Genomic DNA, 19,650 nt, shown 5'->3' with positions numbered 1-19,650 from the left:
GACAGGCATTGAAAAAAACACACATACAAATTAAAAGTTTAATTAAAAGAGCCATATACTCACTATAACAGTTTTTATAGTGTGTCAAAAAATGTAATTGTTAGAACTATTTTTTATTGTAATTTTTTATTACCACGATATTCCATCCCACTGATGTACAGTCACATATCTAATCATGAAAAGATTAAGTGTGTATTCTTAGATTAGTCTTTAGTATTCTGATAATTAGTCACACGCACCGTGTGTGTGCTTCTGCATCAGGGTTTAAGAGAAAGGAGCTGAGAGGGAAACTGGCCATCGGCATCACAGCTAACTTCATTAACCACCGCACCGCAGCCGAGGCTCAGGTGCCAGAGATCAGCGGCGTGGCACGCATTTACAACCAGAAATTCTTTCGGGAGCTTCAAACAGAGATGGGTATGGAAGCAGAACAGTGTGGAAATGTGCACTTATGAATAGATGTGCACTCAAACTTACATATAGTCACATACACATAAATATTCATGTACAATACATGCTCACATAGTTGACACATACACTCTTTTACATACATGCTACTGGTAATGTGCACAGACAGATGTACTGTCAGTCAAAAGTTTGGACTCAGTAAATTGTATATATTTTTCATTAACATAAAGACGTTTATATAAAACCTTATGGTTGAAATTAATTTTTAAGATACAGCTGTATGCAAAAGTATGGGCACCCCTGGCCAAATCATATATTTTATTGTTTTTTTTTTTTTTTTTGAAGTGAAAAGAAACAAGCACAATCTTAGCAGCAAGCTATTTTTTTTTTATTACATTTTTCTGCAAATGTTGATGCACACATTTGCACATGCCGTAATTAATGTTTTAATTTTTTTCTATTTTTATATTCATTAAATATAAAGAAACGTTGAATAGAAATTTGCAGAAAATGTCTTTTTTTCTTAAATTTGTTTATAAATAGTAAATATTATTTAAAATTTAGTTGTTTCCTTAAGCAAGTAGTTTTTAATTACAACTCAGGAGAAGCAGTGAGGAGCTCGAATTATTTGGGAACTGGGTGAAGCTCCTTTACGAATGTGGTTAGGAAGATGCCAGGAGTGTTCAAAATACCATCAGGAATATTGTTAAGAATTTAAAATATAGTTTATAGTTTAAATGTGATGGTTTATAGTTTCAGTATAGTAGATTTGTTTTGTTTAACATTTTTTGTCATGGAATAATTTGATATGTTTTATCTGACAATGTTAATGCCTTCATTATTATTCTAAATTACTAGAAAATTTTAGGAAAAAAGTAATTAAGCCCTTCTATGAGCAGGGGTGTCCAAATTTTTTGACTGGTAGCATGTACACCCATAAATGACTCTCATCTTTTCTGTTCAGTGACTGCTTTTTAATTTTTGGAATTCTTCCATTCTCTCATTTCTCTCTTTTGGATTGATCAGGCATTGATCTGGAGAACATAGTCTACTACAAAGATGACACTCACTACTTTGTCATGACTGCCAAGAAAAACAGTCTGCTGAAGAAAGGGGTCATCAAACAAGTAAGGCCAAGACACACACTGAACATTTGAAGCATAACATTGATCAAAATTAAGCACGTTTATTAGCATGTTTAGTTATATTTCAATAGAGCTCTCTAACACACAAACACCCACAGATGGAAACACACATGCACAGAGACAGGGCTTTGTTGATCTTCAGAATGTTCTCATCATCAAATTTACTTTATGTTCCAGTATTAGTTTCTTATATGATTAGGTTTAATATGCCTGTTTTGTGAATGGGAGAAGCCTTAAGCTCCAATGCTACTTCGCATCACTGTATTATGCATCAATTCTGATAATAATGAAGTAGACAAATTATAACTTAAATAAACAGCAAGCACAGCAGTAAATCAATATGAAGAAACAGGTACTTGGAATATCATTAAAAACATACTGGAAGAACCTCAGTAGCACAGCTAAGGTTTTTTTTTTTTTTTTTTTTATTTGCTGTATTTGGAAACCTGTGTAAGGTTTGGTTATAGTTGATGTCATACTTTCATTAAGTCATTAAATCCTGTCACAATATTAATAATGACCTGAATTCAGAAGACACCCATCTGTATGCATACACTGTCTCAAACTCGATAAGTGCAAAGCGACGCTTTTAATTTTTATTACTAAGTTGAGTGTACTTGATTTGACTGTGTTATCTTGCTCTCTCAGGACTCTGCTAATGCAGAGCAGCTGTTAGCACTTTCTAACGTTAACGGGGAGGCTTTACTGAAATACGCATATGACGCTGCTGCATTTTCCACGGCCCACAAACTTCCTAACCTTGAATTCGCAAAGAATCACAAGGGAGAGGCAGACGTAGCCATGTTTGACTTCACCTGCATGCACCGTGCCGAGAACTCCTCGATGGTGATGGAGCGCAGAGGCAAGAAACTCCTCATAGGCCTGGTGGGAGACTGCCTGGTGGAGGTGTGTGAGCCAAATATACACACACATACACTCGCCTCACAGTGTAGTCCGATCTTTCTCTGACTCTGTTGTAGGTATGTGTTTCCACATTGTGTCAGTGCTGTTTTATGATGTAGGTGAGACGCAGGGAGACGGAAAACTTTACCGTACATTTAAGTGAAATTTTAATAAATGTAGTGAGCACTGTGTATTAGTGAAAAAACGATGTCTAGGATGAACACTCAAGTAGCTGTATTGTATCCTATACATTTTAATAAAGGATAAATATATTCTCCTTATTTTGATCATTTTCATCTTGCAGTTTTTGTGCTGAAATGATTAAGGTTGTGAGATATGATGATATAGTATCGCTATTGTGATAAATTATGTCACAATACATTTTTCAGAGATATCATGGATATCGTTTTTATTATTTATTAAGTTTAATAAAAAAAATTTAATTAAATTTTTTTTTTTAATGTTAAAACTTCTACATGTCAAGATTTTAAAAATTATTTTCCTTTCAGTGTTAAATATTTTTAAATTTATTTTTAATAATGTTAGTTTTACATATAAAAATAAGACTAAATACGTTTTTGTAGACATTAAATAAAGTGTTGATTTTTTTTTTTCTCTATTGCTGGAAAATTATTAGCAAACCTATATATCCTGATACATACTGTGTGTCAGAGAAATCTGTTCGAGAATCGTTATAATATTTGTCATTATGGATAAATTGCAAATTTATCATGATTCATAATTTTTGAATTTGCTTTTTCCATTTCATTTTTAATAACAGCGATATCTGAACTATAGTATTATAGTTGATGCAGCTACATTTTCCACCTTGTATTAATGCACTTTTTGATGTGTGTAGCCCTTTTGGCCCTTGGGGACGGGAATTGCACGAGGTTTCCTGGCTGCTTTTGACACTGCGTGGATGGTGAGGAGCTGGGGAAAAGGAATGCCACATATGCAGGTTCTGGCAGAGAGGTACTTTAGAGCAATGCAAATATTGGTAATGTTTTTATAGTAAATTCAACCTCTGTCAATATTTTGTTAATGTGTGTTGTGTTTGTGCTACATGAGTCATTTCAACAGGAAATGTAATACACTGTATAGGTGTAGCTGGTTTATACCTGATATCAAATAATCCCAAGATTTTAAAACAGCAGTTGGTAGCTAAAATGCATCAATATGCTGGGAGCATCACATAGTCTCATTTTGACCACATATAGCTTAAGCAGCTTAAGCAAGCTTTATTAGAAAAAAAAAAAAAGACTTACCTCCTCCCCATTATTTGATTGAAACAGGGAGAGTGTGTGTCAGTTACTATCACAGACCACTCCTGAGAACACGAGCAAGAACTACTCTGCCTACAGCATTGATCCGAGCACCCGTTACCCCAATGTGAAAGTGTCCTCCATAAAACCTACACAAGTAAGAGTTTTAAATATTTACTTTGCTCACTGAACCTTTGATTAAGTCAAATTTTTTTTAAAAATGCATTAATCTTGTAGGGGTGGAATTTATGAGCCAGATTGCATTTATTCCATATTTGAGCAGTGTACCAGTACCCAGTTAAATAGGTTGTGATCTGTATGGTGTATGTTTGTGGTGTGTTCTTTAGGTGCAGCATCTGTATAATGTGGAGGACCACTCGGATACCAGCAAATTCAGCCAAAAGAAAAAAGATCCATTATGTAATAAATATCAAGGTGTGTTAAAGACACAATTACTTGCCCATAATTTCACTGTGCCTCCACTGAATTTATTGACTGTTTAAAATCTAAAGAATGTTTTGCACATCCATTTTATATAAATAGTAGGGCTATAACGATACAGTGTGTATAGTGTGTACATTATTGTATCATTCGAATTCAATACGTCTGCATATCGAACAATACACTCACCACACTGCGTAATAACGTAGTAAAGTAGGCTATTTATCCAAAAATTACATGACGTGTGATAAACATTTAGAACTAATCAAGCCCATAGTCTGTCCTCTGAAAAAGTAGCTTCCTGTAATGGCATTTCCATTACAGTAATTGATAGTATTGCTGCATTTTGGTTAGAACAGTGTTTCCTTCTTTTTTAAAAAAAAAAATCATACTCCGTGAATGATGAGATCTGTGTGTTGTGTGCAGCTTCCCTGCGACGTGTGGTAGACCTGCTAAACTGGTGTCAGAAACACACGGCCTGGTGCGATCGGGTCAAGGTGAAAGACCTGAGTCAGTCATGGAGATCTGGCCTGGCACTCTGCGCCCTGATCCAGCACTTCAGACCCAAACTCATGTAAGGCTTCTTTTTATGAAAAAAAAATGACTTATGAACACAGATTCAGATGCTTGGGGCAGGTGGTTTGATACTGAAATATCAATCAATTTTAAAAAGACACCGCAGGAGTCACACACACACACACACACACACACACACACACACACACACACACACACACACACATATATATATATATATATATATATATATATATATATATATATATATATATATATATATATATATATATATATATATATAGCGCTTAAGAAGTATTTACAGTAAAGTGTATCGTTACTCAAATGTTTTTTTCTAGCAAATGTGTAATGACATACTTTTTCCTTTACCCATTCCATCCACTTTTTAAACACACACGCGCACACACACACACACAACTGCACACAGTCACACACAACAGGAAGGAGTGAATAAGTATTCTCAGAATATGTAGTGATTATATTAGATTATAGCACAGCAGTGTTCTTCAATATGATTGGTGTTGAGTAATTTTCTATAACAGTGGCTCTGACAGTTGTGCCGGCTGCAAGGCAAAACACAGGTTTATATTAATGCATTCTTGATAAAACATTGTCATTTCTACAGTAACAACTCATTCACAGGGACCAAGTAATAAATGGATTTTAAATGTGCAATTATTTAACAAAGAAACCATTCATTGATGTGATGAAGCTTTCTGTAAAATAGGTTTATTTAATGGAATGGTGCTCCTTTAATTTTTCTGCCACAGGAAAGGGTGGAGGACATTGCACTTTTGCAGGCTGCGTATTTCTGTCATATTTACTTAAAGACAAAGTGAGGGAATGACTGCTTATAGCTGCTGTACTGTGAGCCTTTTTCACTGATGTTGCTCAACCTTAAATGCAGCTATAAAATGATTAAAAAAGTGTGATGGCATAAATAAAAATAAAAAGAGACTTTTATAAATAAAAAGTTGTAAGCATCAGAAAATTAGTGTGGTATAAGAGGAATGTTTATTTTCATATAACAGCAGCACTGTGATTTATGCCATGTTTTGAAACTCTCCCACATATTAAGTATTTGACAGCCCGCAATATGTGTACTATTTCATCTTCTTGCAGAGACGTGTCCACTCTGGACGAAAATAATGCTGCATACAACAACCAGGTGGCCTTTGACATTCTCCAGAAGGAGTTTGGCATCGCACCCATCATGTCTGCAAGTGATATTGCCTCTAGCAAGGAGATTGATCAACTGTCTGTGGTGCTCTACCTAACTCAGGTCCACAATGCTTTCAGTGAGACTCCCAAACCAGCAGGTAGATGTGTAATCAGCACTAGCACAACATTTGACGTAGATTTGGTGTTACTTATCTGTGTTAACAGCCTAAAAAAATCTCATATTCCTACATCCTTCACTAACCAAAACGTATGGTGGTGTTTCTCACAGTCCCAGGACTATGTAATCCATCACACATCATTAAGTGTCTATGGACAGATGACATCAAAAAGTGTACCCTGCATTTTTGGCGCTAGTCAGCCCTCATCAATATCAAGTAAACAGTCTATGTTTGAGGCTGGCAGGGGAGAGTTTGCTTGTAGGCTATTCAGAAAAACAAATCAGTGCAGCAGCAGGGAAAACTCACACACACAGTACCTATTTCTCAGCTTCAGCTCATAGTTGCAGATAGCTACGTAGCATGTAGTTTGCAAGCAGACCATTTCAATAGAATCAAATGGCAGCAAGGCTAGTCCCGAATCACATTACTGTGTGTCAAAATGCTTAATACAGTAGTATGTGATTTGGGACATGATCTTTTTTTTCTTTTCATAATTTCAATTAAATTTTTTTAGCACGTTTAACAATAGCCATTGTCAGCTTTATAGAAATACAGATTAGATTTAGATCCCTAATGAGCAAACCAGAGGCAAGGAAAAACTCCAGGAAGAAACCTTGAGAGGAACCAGACTCAGAAGTGAACTCATCCTCTTCTGGATGACGCAGATTATAAATCATTACTGAATGTGTTGAAAGGATGTTCAGTATGAGCATATTGTGAATAAGCATCCAGATATGGGCACAGGACAGTCTGTATGATTGTATCTCTTTAATTACAAATTACAGACCACTGCCACATCCTTATTTGGAGATCTATTTCCTTTCGCACATTTATAGAAAGTGCATGTGTGCTGCCCATCAGCTGTTGGCTTTGCCATGTGTTTGAACTTCACAGAGGACATGAGACAATGGGGGCAGTTTTCAATCGACATTGATTGCTGTTAGATATTCAAAGATGGCTTTGTGCAACACAGAATTATAAACGTTAAGCTTTAGTAGTTTGTGGTAAATTTAAAGATAACATGCCCCATGTCTACCTGGTCAATCTACCGTTAGTGTATTCAAGTCATGTCTTTGTTATCCAATCCGGTCCATATGCACATATACAGTGAGACAAAATATCATATTCAGTACAAGGTCTCTTTCAACAGGACCACACATACTACGATGGTGTCAAAAGAAAAGAAATGTACAAAACATTAGATGACAAGCAAAACACAATATAATGAATACATAGGATATAACTATGTATGTAAATGCACTAATTATACAGAACAGCAGAAGCTTGACACCATAATTATGTGAAGAAGAGCAGACTGGCTGTGTAAATGATATGTCATTGTAAAGCATCGTAATTATCAGCATATAAGTGTAACTGTATAGCAGCATAAAAATTTATATAGATAGCAGTCCAGAAGAACAGTCCAGGAAGATCATAGTGAGAGGTAAAATGCTATGTTGCATGTTGTATTGGTGTGTGTGTGTGTGTGTGTGTGTGTGTGTGTGGAGGCAGTTGGTCATTTCCAATGCTGGAGGCTTTGCAGATGCAACCTAAATGAACTGAGTGGAAGCAAGAGTGTCCTGTCATGTAGGCACTGTCTCTTTAAGAGCTCTTTTCCCAGCATGCTCTGCTGTGAATGGGCTGTTCTGTGCTGTTCTGTGCTGTCTGTATCTCAAGTGCTGCTGCACCAGCGCACGCAGCATTTAGGAAACGCAGAACTCGAATGGGAAATGGCTCGTCGGGGCTAGGGTGGGATTTTCCCAACCCTGCTACAGCTGCCACACACACACACATACTCTCGTCCATTCTATAAGAGGGGAAGCTGGCATCGTCTAAGCTGAGAAAAAGGTATTAGTGGATTAAGAAATGATTTCACATGCTGGGAAATGGGCTAGGACCAGCCCTCAGGGTTTTATGCTGTGTTCATCTGGAATCCCATCCAGATGTGCAAGTAGAGCTGTCACTCGAACAGAATGATGGACGTGTTTAGGTGTGCATGCATTCAGGAGAACAGAATAGCATCTGCTGGGGGTGGGATGTGGAGTCAGGGAGGAGTATTTCTGTATTCACCTAAAATGATGATTCATGATTTGATTATGCAAGCATTAGCAAAAATTAATTAAGCTCAAGAATTACATATGTAAATGTTAAAATTATATAAGGTACAAACATGAGTGATGAGTGATTTGATCCAAAAATGCATTATGTACTTTTTCCTAGCTAGTACTCTTTTTGTTGTTTAATATTTTATATTACTCAACTACTCCTATCACTATTCCATACTTTGACCTACAGTTGAATGGTTGTGATGTAGAATCTGGTTTTTTTTTTTTTTTTCCTCCCAAATTTTTTTGTCTAATGTGAGTTAGGTTACTATTCTTTAACTATTCAGTTACTGAATAGTTAAAAATATACTCTAGTATTTGTTGAGACTAATTTGTATTTAAAATAGTTACTTTCATCGCATGTCACATATCACACATACTACAGTTACTTTCATCACATATCCATGTACTAAGAAATGAACTCACTTATAATGGAAGTCTAAGAGCAGCTGTTGGGGCAGGCGATAAACATTTATCTGAACTGTGCATTCAGAAGGAAATATTTATGGTTTTGCGTTACCGAAGTAGTTGTATGGGTCTGATGGCACATAGATTTTTATTTAATTGCTCCAGTTTTGGAAAGTTGATAAAGAACAGCTTTGGTCAAAGGGGTGTAACAATCCGATGATATGGATCAATGCATTGATTTAAAAGGCAACGATTGAAATTAATCAATGGAACAATCATGAATCGATTATTATCAAAAAAAAAAAAAAAAAAAGGACAAACAACTGGTGTGTAAAAAAATCTTTCACATTTTTAAACTGATGTGTAAATCATCTAATAGCTAGAAATGTTATTTGCCCATAACTCCTTCTTTACATTATCATTTGTGAATTATTACCCCAGATTCTAAGCAAAGTTGGTTACATCGGTTAGAGGCTGCTAAATCGCATCCCATCGTATCAGACTCGTATAGAAGCTATTGGCTCATCTCTTTATTTTTAATGTTTAAAGGGTTTTCTTTTCATTACAAGGAAAGATGTCAAAGTTATTGTCTATGCTAATGCACTACAGATGTGATAGAAATTAGAATGATAAACAGTAGAGCTTTCGTTACTATATAAATATGCAATTTTAATATGCAATTTTCTGTCCACGAAACAGAAAACCATCAAGTTGCTAATCAGTATTGTTCTCATCATATTTTTCTTTGACACATCAACTTGTTTCTGTAAAGTTTTAAGTTATTTCATTTTTATGACTCAAGGGATGTGTGCTAACTTTGTTGTTATCCTGTGCTCCACAGAGCAGGCCAGCTCGAAGTCTGTTTCCTTAGCTAAAACCCGTTCTGCTGTCTTTTTCCTGAACAAGCTCAAGCACAACTCCCTCCAGAGACGCAAGGTGAGCGTCAAACACCAGGCCATATTCACGTTGTACACTGCTGTCTTGTTTTTTTTTTCAAACTGCAGTTGCAAATGACAGTAAATTCATTGTTTATGTCTGGTTGAATTACATAACATGAGCCACAAATGAGGTCATGTGACTTATCCCTCAGGAGCGTCTGGCTGCCGAGAGAAAAGAAAAGGAACGAGATATGAAGGAGGAAGAGAAAAAGAAAGATGTGAGTACTGCCTTTTTAATGTGGAACGTGTGTGTGTGTGTGTGTGTGTATGTGTGTGTGTATGTGTGTGTGTGTGTGTGTGTGTATGTGTGTGTGTGTGTGTGTGTGTGTGTGTGTGTGTAGTCAGACATTTGTTACCCATGTGTGAGACAAACCCTGTCATCGCAATGTAGCTGTGCAGCATCTTCAAAGAGCATTTTCATCTTTTTTTTTTTTACTTGCTGAGCAGCACAGACAAAGATAAGGCTTATGAATATGGATGATGTGTTTATACTAATGACCTTTCATAGACAAATTGTTTATTGTGAGATTGTAAATTCATTTTTGCATTGTTTTTTTCTCCATTTTGATTTTGTCAAGCTCTTTGGTCAGTGAATGCAGTTGATTTGCCTCGCAGTAGGTGAGTGGATAACACTGTTAACATCATACTCGTTCTGTCTCATGCCCTAGCTCGTGCCCACGGTGCCAGTGGCAGACGTAGGAAGCAGCGAGCTGTGTTACTTCTGCAATCAGCAGCTCTATGTGCTGGAGAGGGGCAGCGCTGAGGGCAAGTTCTTCCACCGCAGTTGTTTCACATGCCAGCAGTGTGGTACCACACTGCGCCAGGGAGGATACACCTTCCACGCCGACCGAGGTCAGCTATTTCACTGTTGGAAGCTTTGTCACTAGTATAATACTAAATATTACACATGTTGTCGTAAATGCCGCTGAGCTATACTTATTAAAGATGACTCTGTAAGAGTAACTATCCGGATAAGTTATTTTTTGTTTGGACCTGAACTGTTTTACCCACAATGCATTAACGGATGTTATGCCTCTAATGATTTATTTCTGCATTTATTGCAGTAAATTCTAGATATCATTGACACGCTTAACATTTTAAAAAATATTTTAAAATTTTATTTTTAACATTTTGTGCACTAACACAATTTAAAATGCATGCATAATTCCCACTCTTCTGTCTCTTCTATCGTCTGTAGAGAAGTATGATTGCATGCCAGCATGTTGTGCCGGCTTCAGCTGTTTACTCTTTGCTCTGTCCACAGGGAGGTTTTACTGCGAGCAGCATTCCGAGGCAAAGGAGGAGAGTAAGGAGAAGAGAGAATTGGAGCAATCAGATCAATCTGCAGGTGCAGAGGTATGGAACATATCACAGCTGATTACACTGTGTGTTAGTGCTCCCATCATTTTCAATCTACTCTATTAGTGTCACAACGTTGATTAATAATACGAATCTGTGTTCTGCATTTCTGTGGGAGATTTGCTCTACCCTGGCTCATTATGAAAGATTATTTCCTCAGACACTAGAAATAACAGAATGCAGGCGTGTGTTATTGCGACACTGGTGGAAGCATTGTGCTGGGTTGTATTTCTTCATGCTTGGGTTGTATTTTGCTGATGATCGTGTAACATGGGGCAGCAGAAAGAGGAAACATTGTAAAGGAGAGAGCGCGTGCGTGCGTGTGTGTGTGTGTGTGTGTGTATGTGTGTGTGTGTGTGTGTGTGTGTGTGTGTGTGTGTGTGTGCGAGAAGAGTGCTGTAAAGTAGAGCTATTGCCTGTGGTATCATATTCAAGGTGTTTTATCACAAGACTTTTCAGTACTAAAGCATGCTTAGTTTACAAAACAAGTTTATCAGATGAATCAGATTAATGCAACGTCCCTTTTATTTCTCACAGAATGGTTTTTGAAATGTAGCTTATAATCATAAATAGAAATGGCACAATACCAGTTTTTCCTTTCTAATACAATTATTTTTAAACCTTGAGTATCAGTCAGTACCAATCACATATATATTTCAACTACTAAACTTTAGCCTTAGCATGAGTGATTTGTAACTGATGCAATTCACTAAAAGCAGTCTAAAATTGCAGTGCTCAAACTGCTCAAACACTCATATACACAGCCATTCATGTTTTCTCCTCCAATATCTGCTGATACTGACCTGGTACCCATCCTGGATATCAGATCAGTGCCATACCTGTAATCATAATCGTAAATCGCATTTTCTCTGATGCCGCTGGTTTAGTCTCCATGATTCTCAGTAGTGGAATGAGCTCTCCAGTCTGAACAGCCCACTAGCCCTCTGTACTACTTAAAACTGTCTGCATTTATTGTTGCACTGGATAAGAGTGTATTCTAAAAGGCCACATGTCAGTGTAAATGCAATGTAATTTTTTTCCCATCCATACAGGATCTGACCAGGACACAGGGCAGTCACAATGAGCAGAGTCAAGAACAGAATGGGAAAAATGAAGCCAGTAAAAATGAGCACAAGGAAGAGAGTGTGTTTAATGTGACTCCTCAGATGTGTCGCTCTGTAAAGAGAAAAAGCTCCTATAAAATATCTATAGATCCAGACTGTGATGAAACCACAGAGTCCAACATGTCCACAGAGCATGAGGACCAGCTGGTATTGAGTGGTGCCAAAGACGCCAATAATCCTGGCATACCTACAGAATTGGGTCCAGTAAGCCAGACACAGTCAAAGGACAATGATATCCAAAAAGGTGAGGAGTCTTCCTTTCCTGTCACCATCCCAGTGCCAGTGCCAGTGCCAGCACCACGCGGTTCTCGAGTGCCTGTCCCTAAACCCCGCACCATCCATAACATAGTGTCCTCATCCACTGAAACTGAGAACCAAGATCCGACACCAGACCTCACTAGCTTCATATCAGTGCCAGTAACCATTCCTGAAAATGACGAGGACTCTCAAACTCCTTCCACTCAGACAGAAAATGGCCTGAAAACGGCCAGTGAATCCAAACCCAAGCTATCACTTAAGAAGCTCCAGTTGACAGCTGAGGAGAAAACACAGCTGATTGACTTTACCTGCAGCCAGGACTCAGACTCAGAGACACCGGCGTCTTCGTCATCTACATCCTCATCCTCCAGACCACAGGACGGAGGAGGAGCAGAGGAGGAGGGTTACTCGAGCGGGGGAGCATCGTGGGGCCACATTCGACAGAAAAGGCTTCGCCGCGGTTTGAGAAGGAAAGAGGAGGTGCAGAGAGAAAGTCAGCTTCAACAGGGAAGAGTCAGATCCAAGTTCTCGCCCTGGAACCTGTCTTCACCACGGCTGCAGCACCGCTTCAGTGTGCTACGCATCCAACCTGCAGGTACAGACAACTATATGGCAACTAATTCTCGTAGCTGATTTAGCATAATTCAGCTTAGTCAAGGGCTTGGGAATTAATTGATAAATTGAATAGATTGTGTTAAATCGGGTGAAATTTTGTCAGTTGAAGTCTCCAGCTGTGTACCATTTAGTCTATTATACTGTATAAGGGCTGTATCAATAAGTGTAATAACATGAAACCATCAGTTCTGAGAAGTGATTCATTAATATTGTCATAACTGTGTGTGGTTCTTTTCATGTTATCACCATCCTGATTGGATAAACAAGAATAAACAGCATGCATTAAAATGTGATTAGCGCCAACAGAGAGAATATGTGCAATATTGCAAAGCAGTGCAATATTGATTCCAACGTCTAAATAGCTGAAATTGCAGTAACTGTAATTGTAGCTGCAACGGGCTCTCACCTCCACCACGCATGCTGTAAAACAGATATACATATTACAACCCTAGATATACTATCACCCATAGACTATTGTCATGGCCTTTTCTTTAAGATGGAATCAAAGGTCTTTTAATTTTCATCAAGGAACAATATATCATTTTCCATTATCAATTTTTTATTTGAATATTTTTTTATTGCATGTAAGAGCGACTATTTAAAAACTATTTAAAAATACTCAAAGCTAATCCAATGTTAATCAAAAATGTAATTAATGAGAAATATGTTAAAAAAGTCAGTGAAAGCTACTAAAATACGACATTTAACATAGCACAGCAGTGACTGCAGTGAAAGGGGTAAATTAAAGCTGAACTAATTGGTGTCTTTTGAGCAGTTTCGATTTTTGCTCACTCCACCATTTTAATGTGTCCGTTTTTTTGTTTGTTTTTTTTTCGTTTGCATGCACAAAAGAAATCCATTCAAATTCTATACTCTATATGCTGTTAGCTTTATTTAAAACAATATATACATTTGTGTTTTGATTGTACTTAAGCTACAAGCTGCACAAAGTGTTTGTACAGTCTCATGTTGCATATTCTTGTTCTTGTTGTTGCAGGAAAATCTGATCTCAGCGTGTTTGTTATATGAGCATAGAAATAAAAACCCATTTATTTTTCAGTGCAGGGGGGAGGATAGTACAGTGACCAAGAGCTCTCACGCAACTGTATATATCTATGATGAAATGTTTCCAACATTATTCTGTAAACTCTCCTACCCTTGCCAAGTTTAGGAGACCACCTAATGACCACCTCATCATGACCTTTTCTCATGCATGCATATCCTACATTTCTTATTGCTAGCACATATAAATTTTATTACCAGTTTACCAAGGACAGCAGTAAACAAGCAAAAACTAGCTAAAATACATACAGGGTTGGCCAAATTAAGCACACTGTATCTGAAAGTAAATTTCCAAATTTTATTACAAAGCTAGATGTAAAATGGCATATAATATGTTTGCTCTTATGGACAAAATACTTCATAGGCTGTAGATGCTGCTACTTTAGGCATGAATATGAACAATAATAAACTAAACGATGTTTGTGAGCACAGCAGTCTAATGGGTAAAGGCTAGTGTGTTAGTTTATAAGACTAGCCCAAAATCATTTTTCTATGCAACTACCTTGATTACAAAAATCTGTGACAGCACTATTACTGTTTAAGCACAGGATTATATGGTTTGTATGTTGTCTGAATTCAGAAGCCTTTTACCTCTCCAGGACTGCATTCTGTGGCCTAAATTCTTTGATGTTTGTTTTACTTCATTACTAGCACTAGATTCAGACGATGAGGTCGATGGCGAAGATGATGAAGAAGACGATGAAGAGAATGAAGATGATCTTACTCTGGAGAATTTTATGGATGGCCAGGTTAGAGGCTGGAACATAATTAGTAGTCGTATGCTTGTCCCACTCAGCAGGTGCTGACTAGAGATCTGCCCTTGAGGAAAGAATACATATTTACATATGTGCTTTTGTTTTCTCCCAAAGTGGAATGTTTGCCCCTGTTAAAACATCAGCTGAATGCAAAACATAAAAATCTGAACTTCTTATGCTTTGTTTTGTGGCTGAATATGCTAACTTGATTTATTTGTTCAGGCTGTACCAGTGAACCTATCTAAGGCAGAGAAACAGGAGCTGATGAAGATGAGGACTCTGGAGCGAAGGGCCAAGATGAGCGAACTTCAGCGCTTGCGTAAAGCTCAGGTTAGAAATAGAACATGACCTATGTGACACAGCGGCAGGCCAGGCATTTTAGATCTAGGCCTTGCCTATAACAAAACAATTTTGATTTGAGCAAATCACAGTGTGGACATCATATATTGCACTACTTAGCTCTTGTTCTGTAACTGCTTAAAAATATGGCTTTCCATAACATCCACTAATGGAAAAAATGCACTGTGAGTGCTGAGAAATCCAAATTAGTGAGTGGACCACAGCCAGAAAGATTTCTGTTTAGTTGAGCAGGCTCTAAAAAGGCTCTAAAAAAAGAATTGACATTCTTCTTAAAAATTAAGTAAAATGGCTTTTATGAAATAAAAATTACACAGTTCACATTTTTCACAACAGGAGAAACTACTCTCATTGATTATTTCTGGATATCACGCTTATCAAGCACAAACACGTGCTCCACCACTAGGCTTGTACGATATAACCATTTAATCATCTCTACATGATATTACGCTGCCACGATATCCAGTAATCGATATCCTGAAACAGTGGAAATGCATGTTTTCCTGTTGTTTTTTTTAGGATGATTCAATTGTTTATTTCATTCTTTAAATGGAAAATCATGAGGTTTAAATCAATATTGCACAAGCCTAGTCATCACCACCAGGAAGAAAGTTTACATTAAGTGGAAAATGGTGCTTTATTACAGAGCATTATTGTAGCATTTTTGTTCCCTCTCCTAGCAGTTAACCTAATGTCCGGGTTCATTACCTCTTACAGGTATTCAAATATTTTTTTCAATATATTTAAATGTATTTTTCAATGTATTTTTACACTCCTGTTATCATAATATAATATTTGTTTCTGTAAACTAAGATTAGATTTGTGCTGCACCAGTGTGAAATATCTGGGCTTATATGTGTGAAAATGTTGCCCTACTTACACCTTCTCGCCCCTGCATTGCAATGGTCCTCACATTATATGCAGCAAAAACAGAATCTATTCAAGCAGACTTTTTACTGCTGCTCATTTACGCCATGCCATAATACTGAACTGTAAAAACACACCCAGTAAAAAGTGCAAAATTATTTCTATTCAGTCTCACATTGGACTGTTGTGTAATGCTGTGTAATAACCACCTGGTGTCTGTCGTGTGTGATCTGTAGTCTATCCAGAGGAGGCTGGAGGAGATTGAGGTGACATTTAAAGACCTGGAGGAGAAGGGAGTGGTGCTAGAGAGATCTCTCAGAGGACAGGCTGGTATGTCTCTTCATCTTCTAATACATTCTTCACCTACACACTGTTCAACTACTGATACAGTAGGTAACTATGCACATTGAAACTTCTGGCTTTAAGGACGTATCGATTCTTTAAATCTTCTCAAAGAAATTGAGGAGCGAGGATGCTTCTAGAGTGAAGAAACACGCCCACTTACAACTTGTCTTTTTTTATTTTTATTATATATATTTATCGTATTGTGCTGTAAGCCTATGGTATACATTTTCACATAATGTTGACAAAAAACAATTAATAAAAAACAAATTGAGTAAATGTTAAAATGATAAAAACAGAAAATTACAAAATTGATAGAAATAAGTAAATAAAAAATCTTGGATAAAGGTTTATTAAAATGTGTCTACTGCAATTTACTACCATTAAAAAAACATGCCTCTATAAAGAAATCAATTGATAATACAATAGAAACTTGTATAGGCTAAAACAGCACATGTGCTATATGTAATACTGTGACTGATTTTAATCCAGCAAAGTGACTCTTCAGTGAGAAACAATGGTTTATTTGGCAAATACAGATGGGTGACAAATTAAAGGAAAAAAACATGTCTTAGTAAGTTGTTGGGCCAGCAAGAGCTTCAGAACAGCTTCAGTGTGCATTGGCATCAATTCTACAGTTCTCTGGAACTGTACTGGGAAGCTGAACACCATTCTTTCAAAAGGTAGTTCCTTACATGGTGTTTTGATGATGGTGGTAGACAGGGCTGTCTTGGTTGGGTTGAGCTCTGGTGACTGTTAAAGCCATAACGTGACTGTACTGTATGATTCTCATTAAACCATTCCGTCTTCGTGTGCTGTGGATGCTGGAAGATAACGCTCCTGTCAGGATTAGAAATGTTTCATCATATGATAAAGGTGATCAGTGTCAATAACGTTATATTGATTTGTAGAGACACTGCCCTATAAGGGGACAAATAGATCCAAACTATACCAGGAAAAAGCCTCCACAGCATAACAGCTTTGTTTTTTTCCCCTTTAATTTGTCATCTGTCTGTATGGTGGTGGCAATTCCTCTGTTACTCCATACTAGTATACTGTCCTCATGTGCTCAAAGAGAGGAGCTCAGTGAGTCGGTCAGTCAGTGATTGTCAGGTTCATGATATGCTAAATATATTTGCAGCAATTGAAGAAGTAATCGATAGACTAAAGGATAAAAATGTGTTACGTACTGACCTCCATGCTATCTTATCTAATCTAGTTCATGTCTGGTCTTCTTCCTAAGGTTCTGATGCCTCAACAATCATGATTGACCAGTGGATCGACCTGGTCCAGCAAAAGAATGCTCTGGTTTCAGAGGAATCTGATCTCATGGTGGCGTAAGTCAAGCCTGCCCATGCTTACACCAGCTCTAAACCTTTCTGTTCTATATATAGTGCAGTCATTTCTACATTAATTAATACAAGTCTTTCAGGGCACAGGTTTCCCTCTGTCGTTGCTCTTGGCAACCTTTATTCTAAATGTCTGACGCTTATTAAGATGAATATGGGGGCTGATAGGGTGTATTTAAGCTGCCTTGAGTATGCTGTAGATTTAGCATATTTTTACATACCATAACACTTCCCTACCCCAGCCCCCATGCTGATTCCCACCATGTAGTACTAATGTGATATCTGTCTCATTTTCGCTATGCAGCTCTCGACAGCTGGAACTGGAGGACAAGCAGAGCATGTTGGAGCTGGAGCTACGTCGCTATATGGAGATAGAAGGTATTATGGACCACTGTTTGGTTTTGTACTTTTGCTGTATTCACCCATTGTAGATTGTTTTTTTTTTTTGTTTTTTTTTAAATCACATTTTTCCCATTTAAAACAGATTCTCTGTGTAGGTTTGAAAAAGAACCCATAAAAGAGACCATTATGTAGCTCAGTTAGTGAGGTCATGTTTTAAGCTTTGACCCAGTCACATTCTCATGTGAAATTAGGGGATGTGTCAGTACCTGGAAGCCATGGAACCTGTTTACTGAGCTAACTTTGCCTTTCAGGACACTTTTATTGCTCCTGGAGACCTTTATTTTCAGTGTCTAATGCTTAATAAGCAGATTATGGGGACTGATGGGGCGTAAATGCAAGTTTGCTAACTGTAACCTACCCAGCTAGCTATTGTGGCGGGAGGTGTTTTTTGCATAGTTGCGTAGTTACGCATATTAATAAATCATAGCTATTTTATTAAAGATGGAGCATTTAAAAATAAACATTACAATATTATATATACACTGCCTGGCCAAAAAAGCTTCACAACATTTATTTCCATCCAGAGTTGCATTAATTTTTGGCTGAGATCTTGCATTGAGGACAGGAGAGTCTAACAACTCTGTAAAGTCTTCTCCAGCACATCCCAAAGACTTTCAATGGGGTTAAAGTCAGGACTCTGTGGTGGCCAATTCATGTGTGAAAATGATTCCTCATGCTCCCTGAATGACTTTTTCACAAGTTAAGCCTGATGAATCTTAACATTTTCATCCTGGAAAATGCCTGTGCCGTCAGGGAAGAAAAAGTCCATTGACGGGATAACCTGGTCGTTCAGTACATTCAGGTGCTCAGCTGACTTCATTTTATTGCCACACAATGAGGCTGAGCCTCGACCTGACCAACTGATGCAACCCCAGATCATAACACTGCCTCCAGAGGCTTGTACAGTAGGCACTATGCATGACGGGTGAATCACTTCATGCATTTCCCTTCTTACCCTGACACGCCCATTGCTTTGGAATAGGGTAAATCTGATTTTATCAGACCACATGACCTTTTTCCGTTGCTCCACAGTCCAGTCTTTATGCTCCCTAGCAAATTGAAGTAATTTTTTCCTATAAGCCTCACTAACAAATGGCTTTCTTGTGGCCACACAGCTGTTTAGTCCCAATCCTGTAAGTTCTCATCACATTACTGTTTGATGAGTGATTACTTTCACTATTAAACATAGCCCTGAGTTCTCCTGTCGATTTTTTTACGATGTGACATCACCAAGCGTTTTAAAGATCTCCGATCACGATCATTCAAGATTTTTTTCCGACTACATTTCTGCTGTAAAGTTGACGGTTCACCACTATCCTTCCAGGCTTTAATAATGCACTGGACATTTCATAACCCAGTTCCAGTGATTTCAGCAATCTCCTTAGTTGTTTTCTTTGCTTGATGCAGGCCAATAATTTTCCCCTTCAGTAACATCTTTTCCACGACTATGGGATACGTAATCTGCCATGGTTGTTTAAGAAATGAGAAGCTACACACTGCATCAGTTAAGGTTAAAAGAACTGTTGCCAGCTGAAACATTAATCACTGCAGTAATGATCCAATCATAGGCTCTTAAGTATTTGCTTATTTAAACCCAAACAGCGACCTTTTTTTTTTGGCCAGGCAGTGGATTTTATGTAATGGTTTAAAATTTGTCCAGGATATTTAAA

General features: G+C 37.6%; 1 protein-coding gene across 2 annotated transcripts in view; it reads left to right on the top strand.

The window, feature by feature from the left end:
• mical1 (microtubule associated monooxygenase, calponin and LIM domain containing 1) overlaps window positions 1–19,650 on the top strand; it is a 37,294-nt gene that overhangs the window by 16,243 nt on the left and 1,401 nt on the right. For both annotated transcript variants that reach the window (XM_053240867.1, XM_053240866.1), the window contains exons 6-23: window positions 262–417; window positions 1,435–1,535; window positions 2,202–2,459; window positions 3,316–3,431; window positions 3,752–3,878; window positions 4,069–4,156; window positions 4,589–4,736; window positions 5,822–6,018; window positions 9,394–9,488; window positions 9,643–9,708; window positions 10,159–10,342; window positions 10,755–10,846; window positions 11,902–12,826; window positions 14,560–14,657; window positions 14,886–14,993; window positions 16,124–16,217; window positions 17,473–17,566; window positions 17,883–17,956. In XM_053240867.1, coding sequence (XP_053096842.1) covers window positions 262–417; window positions 1,435–1,535; window positions 2,202–2,459; window positions 3,316–3,431; window positions 3,752–3,878; window positions 4,069–4,156; window positions 4,589–4,736; window positions 5,822–6,018; window positions 9,394–9,488; window positions 9,643–9,708; window positions 10,159–10,342; window positions 10,755–10,846; window positions 11,902–12,826; window positions 14,560–14,657; window positions 14,886–14,993; window positions 16,124–16,217; window positions 17,473–17,566; window positions 17,883–17,956 — 3,021 coding nt within the window. The remainder of the gene's footprint in view (window positions 1–261; window positions 418–1,434; window positions 1,536–2,201; window positions 2,460–3,315; window positions 3,432–3,751; window positions 3,879–4,068; window positions 4,157–4,588; window positions 4,737–5,821; window positions 6,019–9,393; window positions 9,489–9,642; window positions 9,709–10,158; window positions 10,343–10,754; window positions 10,847–11,901; window positions 12,827–14,559; window positions 14,658–14,885; window positions 14,994–16,123; window positions 16,218–17,472; window positions 17,567–17,882; window positions 17,957–19,650) is intronic.

The sequence above is a fragment of the Pangasianodon hypophthalmus genome, chromosome 16 (assembly GCF_027358585.1).
Source record: "Pangasianodon hypophthalmus isolate fPanHyp1 chromosome 16, fPanHyp1.pri, whole genome shotgun sequence".
Lineage (NCBI taxonomy): Eukaryota > Metazoa > Chordata > Actinopteri > Siluriformes > Pangasiidae > Pangasianodon > Pangasianodon hypophthalmus.
The sequence above is the reverse complement of the archived record's forward strand: the minus strand, read 5'-3'. Positions and strand labels throughout refer to the sequence as shown.